This window comes from Callospermophilus lateralis, chromosome 9, assembly GCF_048772815.1.
Source record: "Callospermophilus lateralis isolate mCalLat2 chromosome 9, mCalLat2.hap1, whole genome shotgun sequence".
NCBI lineage: Eukaryota > Metazoa > Chordata > Mammalia > Rodentia > Sciuridae > Callospermophilus > Callospermophilus lateralis.
The window spans coordinates 32,163,202-32,181,693 of record NC_135313.1 but is presented as its reverse complement, the minus strand read 5'-3'; the positions used below and the strand labels follow the sequence as shown (position 1 = coordinate 32,181,693).

General features: G+C 34.9%; 1 protein-coding gene across 2 annotated transcripts in view; it reads left to right on the top strand.

The window, feature by feature from the left end:
• Carf (calcium responsive transcription factor) overlaps nt 1–18,492 on the top strand; it is a 67,134-nt gene that overhangs the window by 15,227 nt on the left and 33,415 nt on the right. The window contains exons 4-9 of one of the 2 annotated variants that reach the window (XM_076866887.2): nt 7,232–7,352; nt 7,842–8,069; nt 12,888–13,008; nt 14,026–14,155; nt 15,216–15,300; nt 17,832–18,021. In XM_076866887.2, the coding sequence (XP_076723002.1) occupies nt 7,275–7,352; nt 7,842–8,069; nt 12,888–13,008; nt 14,026–14,155; nt 15,216–15,300; nt 17,832–18,021 (832 nt within the window). In that variant the 5' untranslated portion in view covers nt 7,232–7,274. Of the gene's footprint in view, nt 1–7,231; nt 7,353–7,841; nt 8,070–12,887; nt 13,009–13,192; nt 13,257–14,025; nt 14,156–15,215; nt 15,301–17,831; nt 18,022–18,492 lie in introns of those variants that run through there. The other variant, XM_076866888.2, reaches the window with a different exon arrangement.

The following is an 18,492-nucleotide window of genomic DNA, read 5'->3' as shown; positions in this document are numbered from 1 at the left end:
GTCAGCACCATGTTTGTTTGTTTTTTTAAGTTCTTTTCATTAAACCCAGGACCTCACAGATAATAGGTAAGTGCTGTACCACTGAGCTACTCCCCCAGCTCTAAAATTTTTTCTTCTTTAATTATATTCATGAATGATTTTTAGTTTCAGTGTATAAGTGTTTATAATCTCTTTGGCTAATTTTATTCCTATGTATTTTATTCTTGTTGATTCTCACAGCTTTTGCTTTTCTTTTTTTGAAAAACAATAGAGTGGACAGCCACACAATATTTTAGGTCAATTTTTTAGTTTTTTTTTTTTGTTTGTTTGTTTGTTTGGTTGGTTGGTTTTGGTACCAGGGATTGAATCCGGGGGTGGTTTCCATTGAGCTACATCTCCAACCCTTTTAATATTTTATTTTGAGACACGACATCACTAAGTTGCTTAGGGCCTTACTAGATTGCTGATGCTGGCTTTGAACTTGTGATCCTCCTGCCTCAGCCTTGGTGTTTGTAGCAAAAGAATCTTCTATAAGCATCTAATCTGTCATATTTCCAAAAACAGAAGTCTCATTTTGTTTCTTAAACCTCTTTGAAAAAATTTTATTCTCAAGTAATATAGTGAACAAAAATTTTTAAAAGAGTGGAAAGCTATTTTTTAAATGCTCTTCTATAACCCAAGAAGTAACTATACGTTGTTTTGGAATTTTTATAATAAATTAGATTAAGATGCAAGTGATTATTTAAAATCCTAAAGGGAGAACTGAGGATGTGACTCAGTGGTAGAACATTTGTCTAGTATGTGTGATTGCCGCAGTCTCTGGCTGGGCACAAATCACGAGCCACCATACAGCTTGTAGATTCAAACAGCAATTCTTTATTCCCGAACTCACACCGGCCGTCTACAAACACGTTCTGGGGGAATCCATGTTCTCTGCCCAAATCCACACTCCACTGGGCTTCTGTCTCCCAAAATATACTGTCTGACCCTAAGAACTCAGGAGGAACTTAGGCAGCAGGATACGCCCTATTCTAAATGGGGAACACCCTAATCTCCTATTATCCTAAACCGGGAACACCCTAAACACGGATCCGCCCTGGTCCTTGAGCACCTTTCAGGAGTCCTTCCACTAGACAGCATGGGAGTACGCTGGCAAGGAAATTGTCATACCTACTTGGCTGATGGCTCCCAGCATCTCCCCCCTTCTGATTAATTAAACAACAAGTAATGTGGCTTAAGGACCGTGCCTGGTAGGTTGTTCAATTCAATATATGGTTCTTACCCGTCATCGGAAAACTGACCTTTAGGCGTCAGCCTCCTGTCTTAGGTTGATACCACTGCAACTGGATCATACCTGTCACTGACTACCGGTCCAGCATATAGCCATTGGCCCCCAAATTTTAGACCATCACTATCAGAAGGGAGGAGGATACAGAAATGCCACGATACCAAGCCAATTGACAGCTCCTTTGGAAAAATTGCATCACTGGTGACACCATCAGCGAAGATATGCCAGCATTACCCCAATTAACATGTGGTGCACTGGTAAGGAAATAAAAATTGCATCACTGGTGACACCATCAGCAAGGATATGCCAGCATTACCACAATTTGCTGCACTAAACGATAGTTACATAGTCCAGGCAAGTTCTGCAAGCGGTTCAAAGTGGAGGAATCTATCAATATGTCCGTCTCCTCCCAAAGTCCGTTTCCTCGCAAAGTAAGTTGACTCCTTGATTGAGCATACTTGTTGAGTTATATTCATTGGGATGAAGATAGGAATTCTGGCAATGATGCTAAAGAGACATTATCCTGAAAAGAATTATAAAATATAATGAAAAGGAAAGGTGAAAGTAAACAAACAGATCTGTTAACCTCCTTTAAAAACAATCTTTAACAGCTGTTTACCTGATTTAAATTAGTAAACAAACAGATCTGTTAACCACCTTTAAAAACAATCCTTAACAGCTGTTTACCTAATTTAAATTAAGCCATTTAAATCACGTGAATAAAAAAAAATAATTCGGATCCATTTTTTCATGAGCGCTCCTCATATATGAAATATGGACATACGAACACACAGACATACAACACAAAACACAAATGTGCAAACAAACGTACAACACATAAGATAATAATAAAGGCCTTGTAGCTTTACCTAGGTGAAATCTTCTTGCCAAAATACTCCTGTAGGAATATTTTTTGTTGGTAGTACAATAAATAATAAAGGCAAACTTATATCAATTCTATCCAAATGTATATTTTCCATATGTGTTTCAATAATTTTCAATGCCTTTCTTGCTTTAGGAGTTAACATGCGAGGTGAGTTTGGATCTGATGGACCTTTTAGAATATCAAATAAAGGTCCCAACTCTCCTGTTGGTATGCCTAGATAAGGCCTTATCCAATTTATGTCTCCCAATAACTTTTGAAAGTCGTTAAGTGACTTGAGTTGATCTACACGTATTTGAATTTTTGGTGGACTGATCATGGTTGAGGATAATAGAACTCCTAAATAATTAATTGGAAATTTTAATTGTACTTTATCTATTGCTATCTCTAGATTATAATTTTTTAATAAGTTTGTAAGTGTGGCATAACATTCCAGCAATATGTTTTTATCTTTATGTGCCAATAATACATCATCCATATAGTGAAATATTTGTAGTTCAGGATTTTGATTTCTAAGTGGCTGGATTGCTTTGTTAACATATATTTGACACATAGTTGGACTGTTAGCCATCCCTTGAGGGAGTACTTTCCATTCATATCTCTGATCAGGACCTTCATGATTTAATGCAGGGATAGTAAATGCAAAACGTGGACTATCCTCGGGATAAATTGGAATTGAAAAAAAACAATCTTTAAATCTATGGCTAAAACATGCCAGGTTTTTGGCAAAGCAGACAATTGAGGAATCCGTGATTGAGCAGGTCCCATAATAACCATCTCATTATTAATGGCTCTTAAATCTTGCAATAATCTCCATTTACCAGATTTCTTTTTAATGACAAAAATGGGAGTATTATGGGGAGATATAGAAGGTTGTATATGTCCTTCCGCTAATTGTTGTTTGACCAGATCATGGGCTACTTGTATCTTTTCTTTAGTCAGGGGCCACTGAGGAACCCACTCTGGTCTTTCTGATTTCCAAGTAATTTTGATTGTCTCAGTGGCCCTTTCTGAAAATCCAACCCATGTCTGTCTGTTCCTTGATCTATTTGAATTGGTGCTGCTATACCTTGTCCTTGTTTTCCTAATCTTTTTTCTTTCCTAAAACCTTGTCTAGCCCTAGTAGTGGGCGCATTAGGATTGATGTTATTTGTTAACGTCAAACCTAATTGATCTAGGACATCTCGTCCCCATAAATTTATAGGAAGATGATCCAATACATATGGCTGTATAGTTCCCTCACATCCTTCAGGATCCTTCCAATCTAATACCATTGCACTTCTATGGGGATTAGTTGCCACTCCTAGGCCTCGAAGCGTTTGAGTGGCTTGTTGTAATGGCCAATGTTTTGGCCATTCCTGACTAGATATGATGCTAAGGTCAGCACCTGTGTCCAGTAGCCCATTAAAGTCGTGTCCTTGAATATTTAGTTTTAACATTGGGCGAGAATCTAAATTTAAAGACAGCATAACCCAATCTACACCTGTGGAGTCTAATCCCCTGGAACCTCTTTTTACACTACGACTAGGAAATTTATTATGTAGGCTGGGTATTATTAACAACTGTGCTATTCTATCTCCAGGTGAAATTACTGATATACCTCTCGGAGAACTAGCTATAATTTTTATTTCACCTACATAATCGGGATCAATTACCCCAGGACTTATCGTAAGTCCTTTTAATGTAGATGAACTACGTCCCAATAATAAGCCTACTGTCCCTTGGGGAAGAGGTCCTTTTATTCCTGAGGGAATGATTTGAACTCCCATCTCTGGAGTTAGTACTGCTCTGGCAGAGGCGCAGATGTCCAACCCTGCGCTCCCTCGGGTTTGTCTGATGAGGGATTTAATGGACAGTGTGTCCTGGGCACTACTCTGATGGTGTTGCTGGGTTCCTCCACTGCCCCGTATATTTGTGGTTGTGGGCCCCGGAGCATTGGGCCCCCTTCTCCGTTTTTTGGCAATGGAGCCTAATGCCTTTCTCCACGATATCGTGGGTAAATACCTGGTCCTTGTCCGTTTTTTGATAAGGGAGTACCCTCTATGGTGGTTTGAGAACGGCATTCATTAGCCCAATGTCTCCCTCTACGGCATTGTGGGCAAATACCTGGTATTCTATTTCTTTGATACCTAGTTTTGTTAAACCCTCCTCCTATGGGGCAACTCCTTTTAAAATGTCCTGTTTGTTCACAATCATAGCATATTTTTGGCCTGGCATCTAAAGCCTGTTGTACTGCAACTGCCAAGACTTGCCCTTGTTCATTAATATCTCTATATAATTTAATATATGTGTTTAAATCTTCATGTCTCCATGGTCTAATAACCTCTCTGCAGCAACGAATTGCTTGGTCATAAGCCAGTTGTTTTATTAATGGCATTGCTTGTTCCGTATCCCCAAAAATTTTGGCAGCCGTTTGAATTAGCCTATCTACAAAGTCAGCGTAAGGTTCATTAGCTCTCTGTATTACCTTAGATAGCTGACCTTGTAAATCTCCATGTTCTTGTAAAGTCTTCCATGCCCTAACTGCGTCTGCAGCAATTTGTGCATATATAGCAGGATCATATTCAATTTGTTGCCGCTGACCCTCATAAGGTCCTTTCCCTAGCAACATTTCTAGATTTCTTTGAGGGTAACCGGCTGCTGCATTTCGCCTAGCTGTCTCTGCGCAAAATTCCTCATTGGCAACCTTCCATAACAAATATTGTCCTCCATTTAGCACAGATTTACACATGCTAGCCCAATCTGCTGGCGTCATGTCCAAGTTAGTAATGGACTCGACCATGCTTACCGTGAAGGGAGCTTGGGGACCATAGGTTGTTACAGCCTCCTTTAATTGCTTCACTGTTTTAAAATCTAAAGCACGGTGAATTCGCTGGCCTCCTACCTGTTCAAGTACAGGGCATGCTAATCTTTGAGGTCCTGTCTCAGGATCCCAATTATCAACTACGGGGTTTGAGGGCCACTCAGCTGTCTCTATCGGTGGGGCTATTGGTTGAATTACACCCTCTTGTGATAAAACGGAGTTAGTAACAGCCTCCTGTTGTGGCCTTTTTCCTAACAACCCCTTTTCCTTTAAATTTTCTTCCTCTGTCTGACTAGCTCGAGAGACCTTCTCTTTTGCTTGATCTAAAATGTCTTTCTCCATGTTCTGAACCTCTAACAATTTACTTAACATCTTTTCAGTTTGTTTTAATCTACTATAAAGATAACGCAACCCAATAAGATAACACAAAACAAAACCGAAACTGAATGAAACAAAAACGGAATAAAAAATTGTTGTATCAATTTTCTCTTCCTCAGGGCCGACAAACTTCAAACCTTTAGTCAACCATTTTTTCCAGTTTGCCTGAGAAATTTCTAGGGATAGGCAGCTTGAAAGAAAAACAAAATAAATCAAAAGAAGAACACATTGTTTTTTGAAATGGTCACCCATTCTCTTCGCCTTCCCTCAGGGGCGAGCAATTTCACTTACCCCCAAGCTTCAGGCGTTCCGCGTACGAGCCACCTGATGCCGCAGTCTCTGGCTGGGCACAAATCATGAGCCACCACACAGCTTGTAGATTCAAACAGCAATTCTTTATTCCCGAACTCACATCGGCCATCTACAAACACGTTCTGGGGGAATCCACGTTCTCTGCCCAAATCCACACTCCACTGGGCTTCTGTCTCCCAAAATATACTGTCTGACCCTAAGAACTCAAGAGGAACTCAGGCAGCAGGATACGCCCTATTCTAAACGGGGGAACACCCTAATCTCCTATTATCCCAAACCGGGAACACCCTAAACACAGATCCGCCCTGGTCCTTGAGCAAGGTCACCTTTCAGGAGTCCTTCCACTAGAAAGCATGGGAGTACGCTGGCAAGGAAATTGTCATACCTATTTGGCTGATGGGATGACCTAGATTCAGTCCCTGGTACCAAAAAAATAAAACAAAATTCTAAAGAAGAAGCAATTTAAAGATATTTATACTTATATATCAAAATAGGACTGATTTTATAACCTTACAAAAATCATCTCAATTGAAAATTACTAGGTCTTAATGATGCAAAAGTATTTTGTATACATATTTCTTCATTTTCCACGTTTTGCCAAGCTAATATTAACTTGTGTGATTATATTGTAATGGTAAGAAATGTATACAGTAATTCTTCCTTACCTGCATGTTCATTTTCCATGGCTTCAGTTACCTACAGTCAACCATGGTCTGAAAATATTAAATGGAAATTTCCAGGAATAAACAGTTCATAAGATTTAAATAACTTGTATCACAGGATATTGTTTGTTTGAAGCAGAGTCTTGATTTGTTGCCTATGCTAGTCTCAAACTCATGATCTTTTTTCCTCAGTCTCCCAAGTAGTTGAGATTATAGATGGGGCCACCATACCCAGCTGAGGATGTTGTTAAAATTGTTCTATTTTATTATTAGTTATGTTAATGTCTTCCTGTATAAATTATGTTATAATTAAATATTATCCTAAGTGTGTATGAATAGGAAAAAATAGCATATATAGAGTTTGATACTATCTGAGATTATAGGCATCCCCAGGGGTATTTGGAATATATTCCCCATAAATAAGGGGAGGATTTTGTGTACATAATCCCCATCTACATAATCTCCTGAGTTGCCGGGATTACAGACATGTGCCACCACACCTGGATCAGACATCTTTTCTAAAATTATATAATGTGACAATATGACATACCCAATTTATAAAGTTAAAAACCTTTATTTGCATTAAATCATTCTGAAGTGAATAATTTAAAATTATTTGTAAGGGTGTAAGAACTGTCTTACACAAAAGCAATTTTAATAAGCCAGTATAGGGGTATAATTAAGAATAGGATGAGGAACTACAAAATCCTAATCTTTACTCTTTCTTGAATATATTCTAGACAGAATTCTTTGCCAAGTCATTTAACAAAAACATTAACTTTATTATTAATAGATAATCATAATAGAAATGATTTTACCTAAATTGTATAATGTACCACAGTAGGGAAAATGAGGGATTTGTTTAAGATAAAATATTCCATAAAAATGTTAAATGCTCAGTTGATCATGTATTTAAACTCTTTCAGCTACTAAACAGTAGGAGAAAATGGAATTGAGTATGATGCCAGCATGGAGCAGTCTAATGATTCATTAAGAGTCAACTGTAATGATGGTGAAGAGTCAAAAACAGAGGCTCAGGAATTTGAGGTAGAGATTCAGCTGGGAACTTTTTTCCTCTCTGAGATAAAACAAGATTCCATTCATTAAGCAACTTTTTATGCTTAACAAAAGTTATTATATTTAATGGTTTAAGAATCTTAATGTTTAGTTACCCACATATTCTGTCATACATTTAATTTTATGATATAAAGCTTAAAGTAATGCTTAAACATACTCATAAAAGTTTGTATGCAAGAAAAGTCTATGTTAAATTATATATCATTTTAGGATACATTCTCATGGTCAATTTTATCTTAATAAAATTTATTTTAATAAAATTGAGATAAAATGAAAATTAAACATTCACTTGAGAAATACCTTATGTGAATTGAAAACTCTTGCAAAACAAAAATGAATAATTAACTGAAAAAATAAGTTACCATTTTTATTATACACATTCATCTTTGTAAAAAATAGTAACAGTATATTTTACAAAGACTAAATTGTTTTGTTTTCTTTTCCTTTTCTTTACAAAAGCATCTAACCTGTATGGACTCTAGGGATTCTTCTTTTGGACAAAATGATTCTCCTACAGTTTTGCCCATTTCTGATCCTCAAGCAAATAATTCACTCATTTCACAAAATATACAAGGGCCCCTAACTCAGACACAGACTCTTTCTGCAGAGGAATTCCATCTAGTAGATCAAAATGGACAATCTGTTCCATATGAACTTCATTCACTGGGGGATTCTAATGCACAAATGGTGAGTGTATTTTATAAATAACTACTTTTATGCTATTTAGCAAAATGTATTAATTGATGACCTTGTTAACACTATTGACTTACATTGTGTTATTGTGTTAATATTGTACTAATGATTTGGGGGTGGGGTACTGGGGATTTAATCCAGGGGGCTTACCACTGAGTATATCTCCAACCCCCTTTTTTTTTTTTTTTTTTTGACAGGGTCTTTCTAAGTTGCTTAGGGCTCCTCTAAATTGCTAAGGCTAATCTTTGTAATCTTTTGTATTTTAATTTGTAATCTTCCTCTCTTAATCTCCTGATTTGTAATCTTTTGTATTTTAATTTGTAATCTTCCTCTCTTAATCTCCTGAGTTGCTGGGATTACTTAAAGATGTGTACCACCTCTCCTGACTGTGACTTTTCATTTTTTATGTAAGGCTTTTAAAAGCTTTTCTTTCAGGACTACAAATAGTATTCAATTAGTCCTTCTCAGCCACTTACATCTGGGTGTACTGATGCTTTGAGATAAATTGGAAATTCAGCATAATCTGTAACTAGAGCTAAGTGCCCATGTTTCCACAAAACTGACATTTTTTACAATATATGCACTAGATTGTACTCAAAGTTATTGGTTTATCAACATCTCATTCATTGATTACATGCCACATGCTGATATCTCTCTTAAAGAAAAAGAAAGCAATGGAGATACCACTGGTATACTGGAAATTAGACCCACCCTTCCTGATATTTGTAGGTAGATATGTATGTGTTGCATGAATAATAATGCTTACAAATGAAAAAGATAAGAATGCTGATTTAAACCATTAGCTAAAAGTATTTTTGACCAAGTTACATAATTTAAGTAATTGAAATAAAAATTCTTTTTTTAAGGGTGAAAAACTTACACTTATAAACATTCACCCAGTATTTTTTCTTAATAGTCTTTTTTTTTTTTTTTTTTTTAAAGAGAGAGTCAGAGAGAGGGAGAGAGAGAGAGAATTTTTTTAATATTTATTTTTTAGTTATCGGCAGACACAACATCTTTGTATGTGGTGCTGAGGATCGAACCCGGGCCGCACGCATGCCAGGCGAACACGCTACCGCTTGAGCCACATCCCCGGCCCTTAATAGTCTTATTTTGATTGTTTAGTTTTGTTTATGTGGTGCTGAGGTTCGAACCCAGTGCCTCACGCATGCTAGGCAAGTGCTCTACCACTGAGCCCCAGCGCCAGACCCTGAAATAAAAATTCTTGAGAAAAACTTATAGTTAACTCTGTTTTAAGAGTATATGTAGGGGATGGGGTTAGGCTCAGATGTAGAGCGCTCAACTAGCATGCATGAGGCACTGGGTTTGATCCTCAGCACCATATAAAAATAAAATAGATATTGTGTCCACCTATGACTAAAAAATAAATATAATTTTTTTTAAAGAGTATATATAGGGGCTGGGATTGTAGCTTAGTGGTAGAGTGCTCACCTAGCACACATGAGGCACTGGGTTTGAACATCAGCACCACATAAAAATGAAATGACAATATTGTGTCCACCTACAAGTAAAAATTAAATATTTTTTAAAAAAGAATATATACATAAATAGTACTATGAAGAATAATATGTTTCATCTGTTTGCCTGAATTTTCCATATCTTCGCCAATGTATATTTGTTACTTTCATAATAAGAATTATTATTTTTTTTTGAGAGAGAGAGAGAATATCCTTTTTGTAGATGGACACAACACAATGCCTTTATTTTTATGTGGTGCTGAGAATCGAACCCAGGTCCTGCCCGTGCTAGGCGAGCACTGTACCACTGAGCTACAATCTCAGCCCCAAGAATTATTTTTAAAAGCATAATAATTTCAGTTATATATTATACCACAGGGAAACAGCCATGTTACCTAGAACTAATCCTTGTTTCTGTTCCTAGAGTATTCGAGAGTTTATGACATTTTGCATCTTGCTGAGTCTGCTAAATTGAGTTTAGATTCTTGAGTGGATAGTAATTGATGACGATGTAGCTAAGTGTAGAGGACACCTTTTTTTTTGTTGTTGTTTGTTTGTTTTGTCCCTAGTGCTAGAGATTGAACCCAGGACCTTGTGCATGTTAGGCAGGTGCTTTAAGACTTTAGCCTGGACTTCTCTAAGAAGTCCTTTTTGTTTCTATTTAGACTTGATATATTTCTGGGCCTATGCCAGGACTGGAAGGGATAAGCTTCTAAAACCATACTGAATCATCAGCAGAGGTTAAGATACAACAAATAATTTATATGTGAAATAATGGCATTTTATTTTATTTTTATTTTTTTCTTTTTGGCAAGGGTACCGGGGATTGAACTCAGAGACACTGAACCACTGAGCCACATCCCAGCCCTATTTCATATTTTATTTAGAAACAGGATCTCACTGAGTGGCTTATCACCTTGCTTTTGCTGAGGCTGGCTTTGAACTCTTAATCCTCCTGCCTCGGCCTCCTGAGCTTCTGGGATTACAGGCATGTGTCACTGCACCTGGGAAAACAATGGCATTTAATTTTTCACATCCAGAAGATCAGAATGTGATATTCTGGGAAACTTACTGGAGCTTTATGAGTTATTTTGTTTGTTTTAAATAACTATTTTATTTGTTTACTTATTTATTTTGAGACAGTATCTCACTATATTGTTCACGTTGGTCTGGAACTACTGGGCTTAAACAGTTCTCCTGCCTCAGTCTCCTGAGTAACTGGGACTACTGCAGTGTTAGGTTCACAGTCAAATTAAGCGGAAGGGACAGATATTTCTGCATAAATAGCCCCTGTCCTCACATATGCATAGTCTCTCTCATTATCAACATCTCCCATCAAGTGGAACTTTTTGAAAGCAATAGAATTTTTTCAATATGATTATTTTTATTTAGAAGCTATCATGGAATTAGTAAAGATTCTGTGATGAATAATTATGAAATAGATGAGATTTTGGAGTAAAGTAGTGTTGATATTTTGAGTTTGTTGCAACTATTATACACAAAGAGATCATTAAGTATAAAACTACTCAGCTAAGATTAATGTTTTTATTAATTTTTATTATTTTTATGGTCTGCCTCAAATAGATATTGCCACAGATGACTCTTTAAACTTGTTTGTTTTCATAGCAAAGATTAAATATAATTAGTTATTTTTTTAATTAGAAAAATAATGTTATAATAGCCATTGTCAAATTACATGAATTGGAAATAATTTTTTAGGTACCAGGTGAAATAAGCAAAAGAGAGGGTAAATGAAAGTGACTTTCACTGTGCTTGGGAAGCAGTTTCAAAATTAATACCTTTGGTTGTTCCATAGGTGTCTTAATAAAAAATTTTTCATATGATTAAGTAAATTATGAAAAATTACATGTATTTAATTTGATTTAAAATAATGCAGCACTTTTATTTTCTATGAGTGAAGGAAGTCATATTTTTTCACAGGTGTTCAATCTTGTAAGGGGAAAAAATTTAAAACAATATTATTGCTCGTGCCTTTTAAGTTCAGCAAGATTTTTTATATTGTTTGTTTTTGCTTCAAATATTGAGAGGCAGTACGGAGTAGTGATTGTTTATAAGGAATCCAATTACTTGGATTTGAAATTTAACTTGCTTCTAAAAGTTTAGTTTACTACTAAATAGTTCTGTGTAATTTTGCATGCATTATATAACCTCTATTTGATAGTTTCCTCATTTATAAAGTATATATAGTTAACATATATGTGATAAGGATTAAAGGAGGTAATTAATATATCTGAAGTCCTGTCACTTAGTATGCACTCAACAAATGTAAGCAGTTGTTATCACCAGAGTTTACAACTGCTTTTTCATGTTGAAGTAATAAGAGGTATGGCAAGATATTTTTATTTCAAGCAATTTGATAAGCACTGGGGGAAGAATAATTTCTGGGAACAATTTATGATTTTGTTTAAAGTATTCTATTTTGTTGAAGTTTTTCCCTCCTAATTCATTTTTTGTCTAATTTAAATTCACATTTTTTTCAAATGACCCTTTTAAACTTAGGATGCAGTCTCCATCAAACATCAGGAATGTTCTCCTGTTCTACATAATAAGGAGTAAATCTAGGAGAATAGGTTTCAATGATTTAAGAATTATCTGTACCAGAGAGGTCAGAAGACTGAGTAGTACAGTAAAACTGCTAATAGGAAACCAGTATTAGGTAATAAAGTTTATACGTAGTCCAGAAATGTATTTTCAGTAGTATATTAGCTATATTGTCAAATGGTAGACTCCAAATGTTTTTCTTCAATTTCATGTGCCTTTTTAGTTAATACTCCTCTAAATTTGAGACAGTGGGTTCAATTGTTAGACTAAAATAAAAAGTGTAATAAATTCCTGTGGGGCACTCCATAGTGTTCTTTATGGACCCAGACAGGTATACAAGTGCAGAAATAAAAAATAAATCTCGTTTAGTTAGACATCTAACAAATTTACAGTTTGAAACTAATGAAAATGACTTAAAATATATAACAGGTAATTGCCACACAAATTTGTTAAATGTGTTAAGTCCAATCAGAGCCTTGTTCAGATTACTAGGTAATTGGACCTTATGCATACACTATAATGATTAAGACCATGGTGGTTAAAAACATAGGCTGCTGGGTCAAACTGCCTGTTTTGAATCCTAGCTTCAATATTTATCACTTGTGAGAACTTGGGAAAGATTTTTTGTCTCAATGTTTCATCTGTAAAATGGGAGAAATAATATTGATCATAGGGGTAGTTATGTGTTTTAATAATTTACTTAAGTAATCATTCTGTTAAACCACTATAGGCATATGCATTTGTTTTTGTTTGTTTGTTTAATGCTTCCAAGATGATCGTTGCTAGCCCATCAGAAAATGGACAGGTGCTTCGTGTAATTCCATCTACCCAATCAGGAATGGCACAAGTGATTATACCACAGGGGCAGCTTGCAGATATAAATAGTCCTCAGGGTAAGTAATATTGGGATATAAGGGATTTGAGAATGTTTTAAGGCACAAATATATAATATGAAATCATCTTATGAAAGTCAGTGTTAACATTGATCTCTTTAGGTAAGATTATGAACTGAATAATTAGAAAAAATTTCTTAGCTCAAATAAATTTCAAGTTCATTTTTCAACTCCTGTCTAGGTTAGCTGTCTATTTCATATTGGAATTCTATGAAGCTGGTTGACTCCTGCTTCCTCCCAAATGACCAGTGAGCATAAAATACATTTTTCTTAATTATAATAACAATAATAACAACAACAATAACAAGAATACAGTGTTTAGTTACAGGAAGTTTTTACATTTGCATTTTTATCAATATTTTGTTAGTTATGTGATTCATTACTTTCTTAACTATAGTTTTTTTTATCCTCTTTCCTTTATTCCTTCAAATTCAGAAAGGAGAATCATGCTTCCCATTTGTTTTCACATATTCTTTCTTTACATGTTTGATAATATCCTTATTCTCTTCCTTTTGTTTCCCTCCCTTTTCTATCTATTTTAATCTCTTTTCTAATATTATAGCTACATTGTTTTGTTGCTCCTTCCTAGTTAATGATGTAAGGTAGATATGTTTACCTTCTTTTTATGATTCTTTATCTTTGTTAGCAGTCATTAAAAGTTAAGGAAAAAACATAGTTTGCAAAAACCATTATAAACACAGCATACAAGAAAGGTTTACATGTTCTTATTATATTGTAAAACTCTTTAATATAACAATTTTTACCACTTTTATATCCTAGATGTACAATATAAGTTCCAAAAATTCAATTATAAAATTTCAATAGTCAATTTTACAAGTTAAATATAAATAGGAGTATCAAAGTCATTCTCAATAAAGCATCTTAAGTTTTGTTATCTTTAGCTTCAGAGCACTTCTTTCTTTTTCCTATTATAAACATTTAAGTTCTACCGTAGGTACAGTCTCATGATATTATTCAAGATACTGATGTCACATTTTTCTTGTTCTTTTTGTTAAGATGTCTCTGAAGAGAAACCCAGTGATAGAAACTTACCAGCTGTAAGAGTGGATGCTCCAGCAGACAACACCAGTAGTTACATTCTTCATCCACAAGCATCTCTCGGTTTGCCCAAAAAATCAGCAACCAGGTGAATCAGTGGGAAAGAGGAGCTCATCTTTTGGTATAACCATGGAAATACTTTTAAAAAAATTATCACATTTAAAACTGGCTGACAATAGAAAAGATCAGAAATTCAGAAAAAAAGAGACTCTCTGTAAATGTTTCTAACTATTCTAATGGCTTCTTGCAAAGAACAAGGCTGCTCTAGATGCCATAAATGTCAAAAATGCTACTATTCCTCAGTAATACTTGCCTGTTGTCTTTCTAAGTAACATGAAAGTGTCTAATAGAGTTTTTGAGACTGAAGATATCCATTGTAGATCCTAAACATCTTTAATGGTTTCATTACACTTTTTTTAAAAAAAATTTATAGTTATAGATGGTCAGAATTGCCTTTATTTTATTTATTTTTATGGGATGCCAAGGATTGAACCCAGTGCCTCACACATGCTAGGCAAGTACTCTGCCACTGAGTTATAGCCCCAGCCCTCATCACATTTTTATCATGCATTTCCTCTTTGTCAAAGTTTGCAAATCTTTTTACTAACATTTCTTTTAGTTTTTATTTTTGCCTTAAAATAACACTGCTTATAATTTAGAAAAATATTTAAGGTATATTTTTATGTATCTCTACATTAATTGTTCAATGAAAGTGTTTTTGAAGTAAGACAATATTTATGACACCTAATCTTAGATCTTATATAATATTACTCTTAACATGTCACCTGAAGATATTTTATTAGCTCATTTTTTTATAAATAGAGAATAATTATATAATAAGAGTACAAAATAAGATTTGGAAGAGATATGAAATAATTAAATTTGAGGAGACTACAGGTACGTGGAAGAACAAACTTTGGCCTTTCGGCTAAAAGAAAATAGCAATTATTGAGGAAAATAATAATTAATAAGTCATCTAATAAGTCTGTAATTATTCTTATAATTTTTTATTGATGATCTTAATATGTTATTTTTAACACTGGCTAAATAGATGAAGCAATTGAATGTGTTTTGTGTGTAGATATGTTTAGAACTATATGTTTATATATATATAAAAAATATATGTATATATATATATTCCTTCCCAGAATGCTTGAAGAACCTTTGCTGGCTCCTCTTCAACCACTTTCTTCTAACACACCTATATGGGCCTGCCGACTTAGGAGCTGTGAGGTGAGTTAAAAATAATCCTTACTAGGTCTGGGGACGTGGCTTAATGGTAGAGCGCTTGCCTCCCATGTGTGAGGCATTGAATTTGATTCTCAGCACCAAATAAAAATGAATAAGTAAAATAAAGGTATTCTGTCCACTTACAAAAAAGAAATAATAATGATCCTTACCCAGAATTATTTAACTGGTTCTTTATCACATTTCATCCCAAAATGCTCACTTTCAGGTATAGCTAATAAAGCTGTATCTGTTATCCCTTGTCTATGTTTATATTAAATAAGATCTCATCTATTATCCTTTAGAAATTTTAAGCTTTTTTTGCAGGGGCTTAAGTACTGGGGATTGAACTCAGGGGCACTCAACCACTAAACTATATCCCCAGCCCTATTTTGTATTTTATTTAGAGACAGGGTCTCACTGAGTTGCTTAGTGCCTCACTTTTGCTGAGACTAGCTTTCAAGTTGTGATCCTCCTGCCTCAGCTTCCTGAGCTGCTGAGGTTACAGGTGTGCACCACCATTCTGGAAATTTTAAGCTTTGTAAAGCAAAGGTTATATAAATCCCTTCACACTTCACTATTATTCCTTCTCTTGCAACTCTCTTCACCTGTCTTCAATGAAATTTCACTATCATTTTCCTCTATTTTAAATTTTTGGACTGTTCCTTCACTTTCTTTGCTTGTACTTACTTCATGTTAGAAATTCTTCAAGGCTCACTTTGGCCTTCTTTTTTTTTTTTTTAACATTTTATTTCTTGGAGGACTTATCTGTTTTGTTGACTTTTAAGTCTTACATTTATAAAATGATTCCTAAACCTGTCACCAGTTCATTAATTCTTGCTCTTGTTTCAAATCTCTGGCTTCTTAATTGAATCTATATTTGAATTTTACCTCAAATTCACTGTATCCCAAACTGAAATCATCTACCATACCATTACTAGCTCCTAAATTCTCTGTTTAATGATAAATACCATTTCTTAGACACTCAGGTATGAAGTTTTAGACCAATTTTCTTCCTTTCCCATAGGGTCTCAAATAGATTAATAGGTACCTACTTGGTTCTTTTTAAAGTTTTTCCTTTGGGGCTGGGATTCTAGCTCAGAGGGAGAGTGTTCACCTCACATTCTTGAGGCACTGGGTTCAATCTTCAGCACCACATAAAAATTAAAAAATAAAGATATTGTGTCCACCTATAACTAAAAAAATGTTTTTCCTTTAAAGATTCTTTCCACCCCACATTCTTCCATAGAAATTGTTATTTTTTACTTAGTCACAGTTAGAGACTTCCCCTAGTCTCCTTGACTCTTCCATTTCTAGATCTTAATTTGTATTTTTCTAAAATAACATTATTTTTTATTTTTTTAGTTGTGGATAGACACAATACCTTTATTTTATTTATTTGGTTTTTTAAATGTGTGCTGAGAATCGAACCCAGGGCCTTGCACTTGCTAAGTGAGGACTTTACCACTGAGCCACAACCCCAGCCCTAAAATGACTTATTTTAAAAGTCATTTAAATGACTTATTTATTGCTTTCATTGTCTTTTCTCATTACCCAATAAGGTCAAACAGGAATTTATCTCAGAGAAGGATCTTAATAAAAAGAATATTGAGCTGTCTGAGGATGTAGCTTAGTGGTAGAGCCCTTGCATAGCATGCTTAAGGACCTGGATTTTGATCCTCAGCACCACAAAAAAAAAAAAAAATTCTTATGTAATGAGAAAATTATTTTGCAGCATTTTTATAGGAGATACAATCACAATTTTCATAGGGTCTCAAATAGATTAACCGGATCATTTCAAAAATAATCTTAGTTAAAAGAAGCCCCATGGGCTGGGGATGTGGCTCAGGCTGTAGCGCACTCGCCTGGCATTCGTGCGGCCCGGGTTCGATCCTCGGCACCGCATGCAAACGGGGATGTTGTGTCCACCGAAAACTAAAAAATAAATATTAAAACTCTCTCTCTCTCTCTCTCTTAAAAAAAAAAAAAAAAAGAAGCCCCACAGGCTGGAGTTGTAGCCAGGGGTGGAGTGCTTGCCTCACATGTGTGAGGCACTAGGTTCAATCTTCAGCACCACAAAAAATAAATTTAAAAAGGTATAGTGTCCTTGTACAACTAAAAAAAAAAAAAAAAAAAAAAAAATTTAAGCTCCCCAAGGACTAGTACTTTGTGGCTAGTTTTATGCTTATCTGGATTTCATCCAGTAGAATTTTAAATATATGGAAGAATGGACACATTACATATTCTTCAAGCTGTTTTCTGTCAATGTTATTTCTCTCAAACAAGACTTTTTAAAGATGCTGTGGCAGTGGATTTGGCATTATATTCCTTAATACTCTACCTGAAGAATATCCATCTTCTATACTGGTTGAATTCAGATCAGACCCACAGGTCGACTAGTGACAGATTAGTGATCTGAGAGAACAAAAGACATTCTCCTATGAAAGCTGATAAGTCTTTGGTCTTGGACAGCCATCTCTACAATTTACCATATTTGCTAATAATTTTGTTATTTAATTTATTTCTACCACATGCAGAAAATTGGAGATTCATACCGTGGCTACTGTGTAAGTGAAACTGAATTAGAAAGTATCCTAACATTTCACAAGCAGCAAACACAGAGTGTTTGGGGGACCCGCCAGTCTCCAAGCCCAGCCAAGCCTGCTACACGCTTGATGTGGAAATCCCAATATGTTCCATATGATGGAATTCCTTTTGTCAACGCAGGTACTTTTTAAAATAATTATTTTAAAAGATTCATTAGCAGCTATAGTCCACTGTGATAATGTGATTTTTCTCTGGTGTTACAATTTCATTTTGGTAGGTAACAACTGAATGTTAATTGATGAAAATGTACATTAAACTAAAAAGAAAATTTATATTAAATATAACCAACTACTTGGGCTGGGGCTGTAGCTTAGTGGAAGAGCATTTGCCTCACATGTGTGAGGCACTGGGTATGATCCTTAGCACCACATAAAAATAAACAAATAAAATAAAGCATTCTATCCATCTATAACTACAAAAAATTTTTTAAAATATATAACCAATTACTTTATGTCATAACAAGTGAAGAGATGCTGCTTCCTTTATATATTATGCTTTTAAATAGAAAATGAAAATATTGAATTGAGTAGACCTTTTTAATAAAATATAAAAAGATATTCAATTATTTTAATTGTGCATATCTATTGTGGT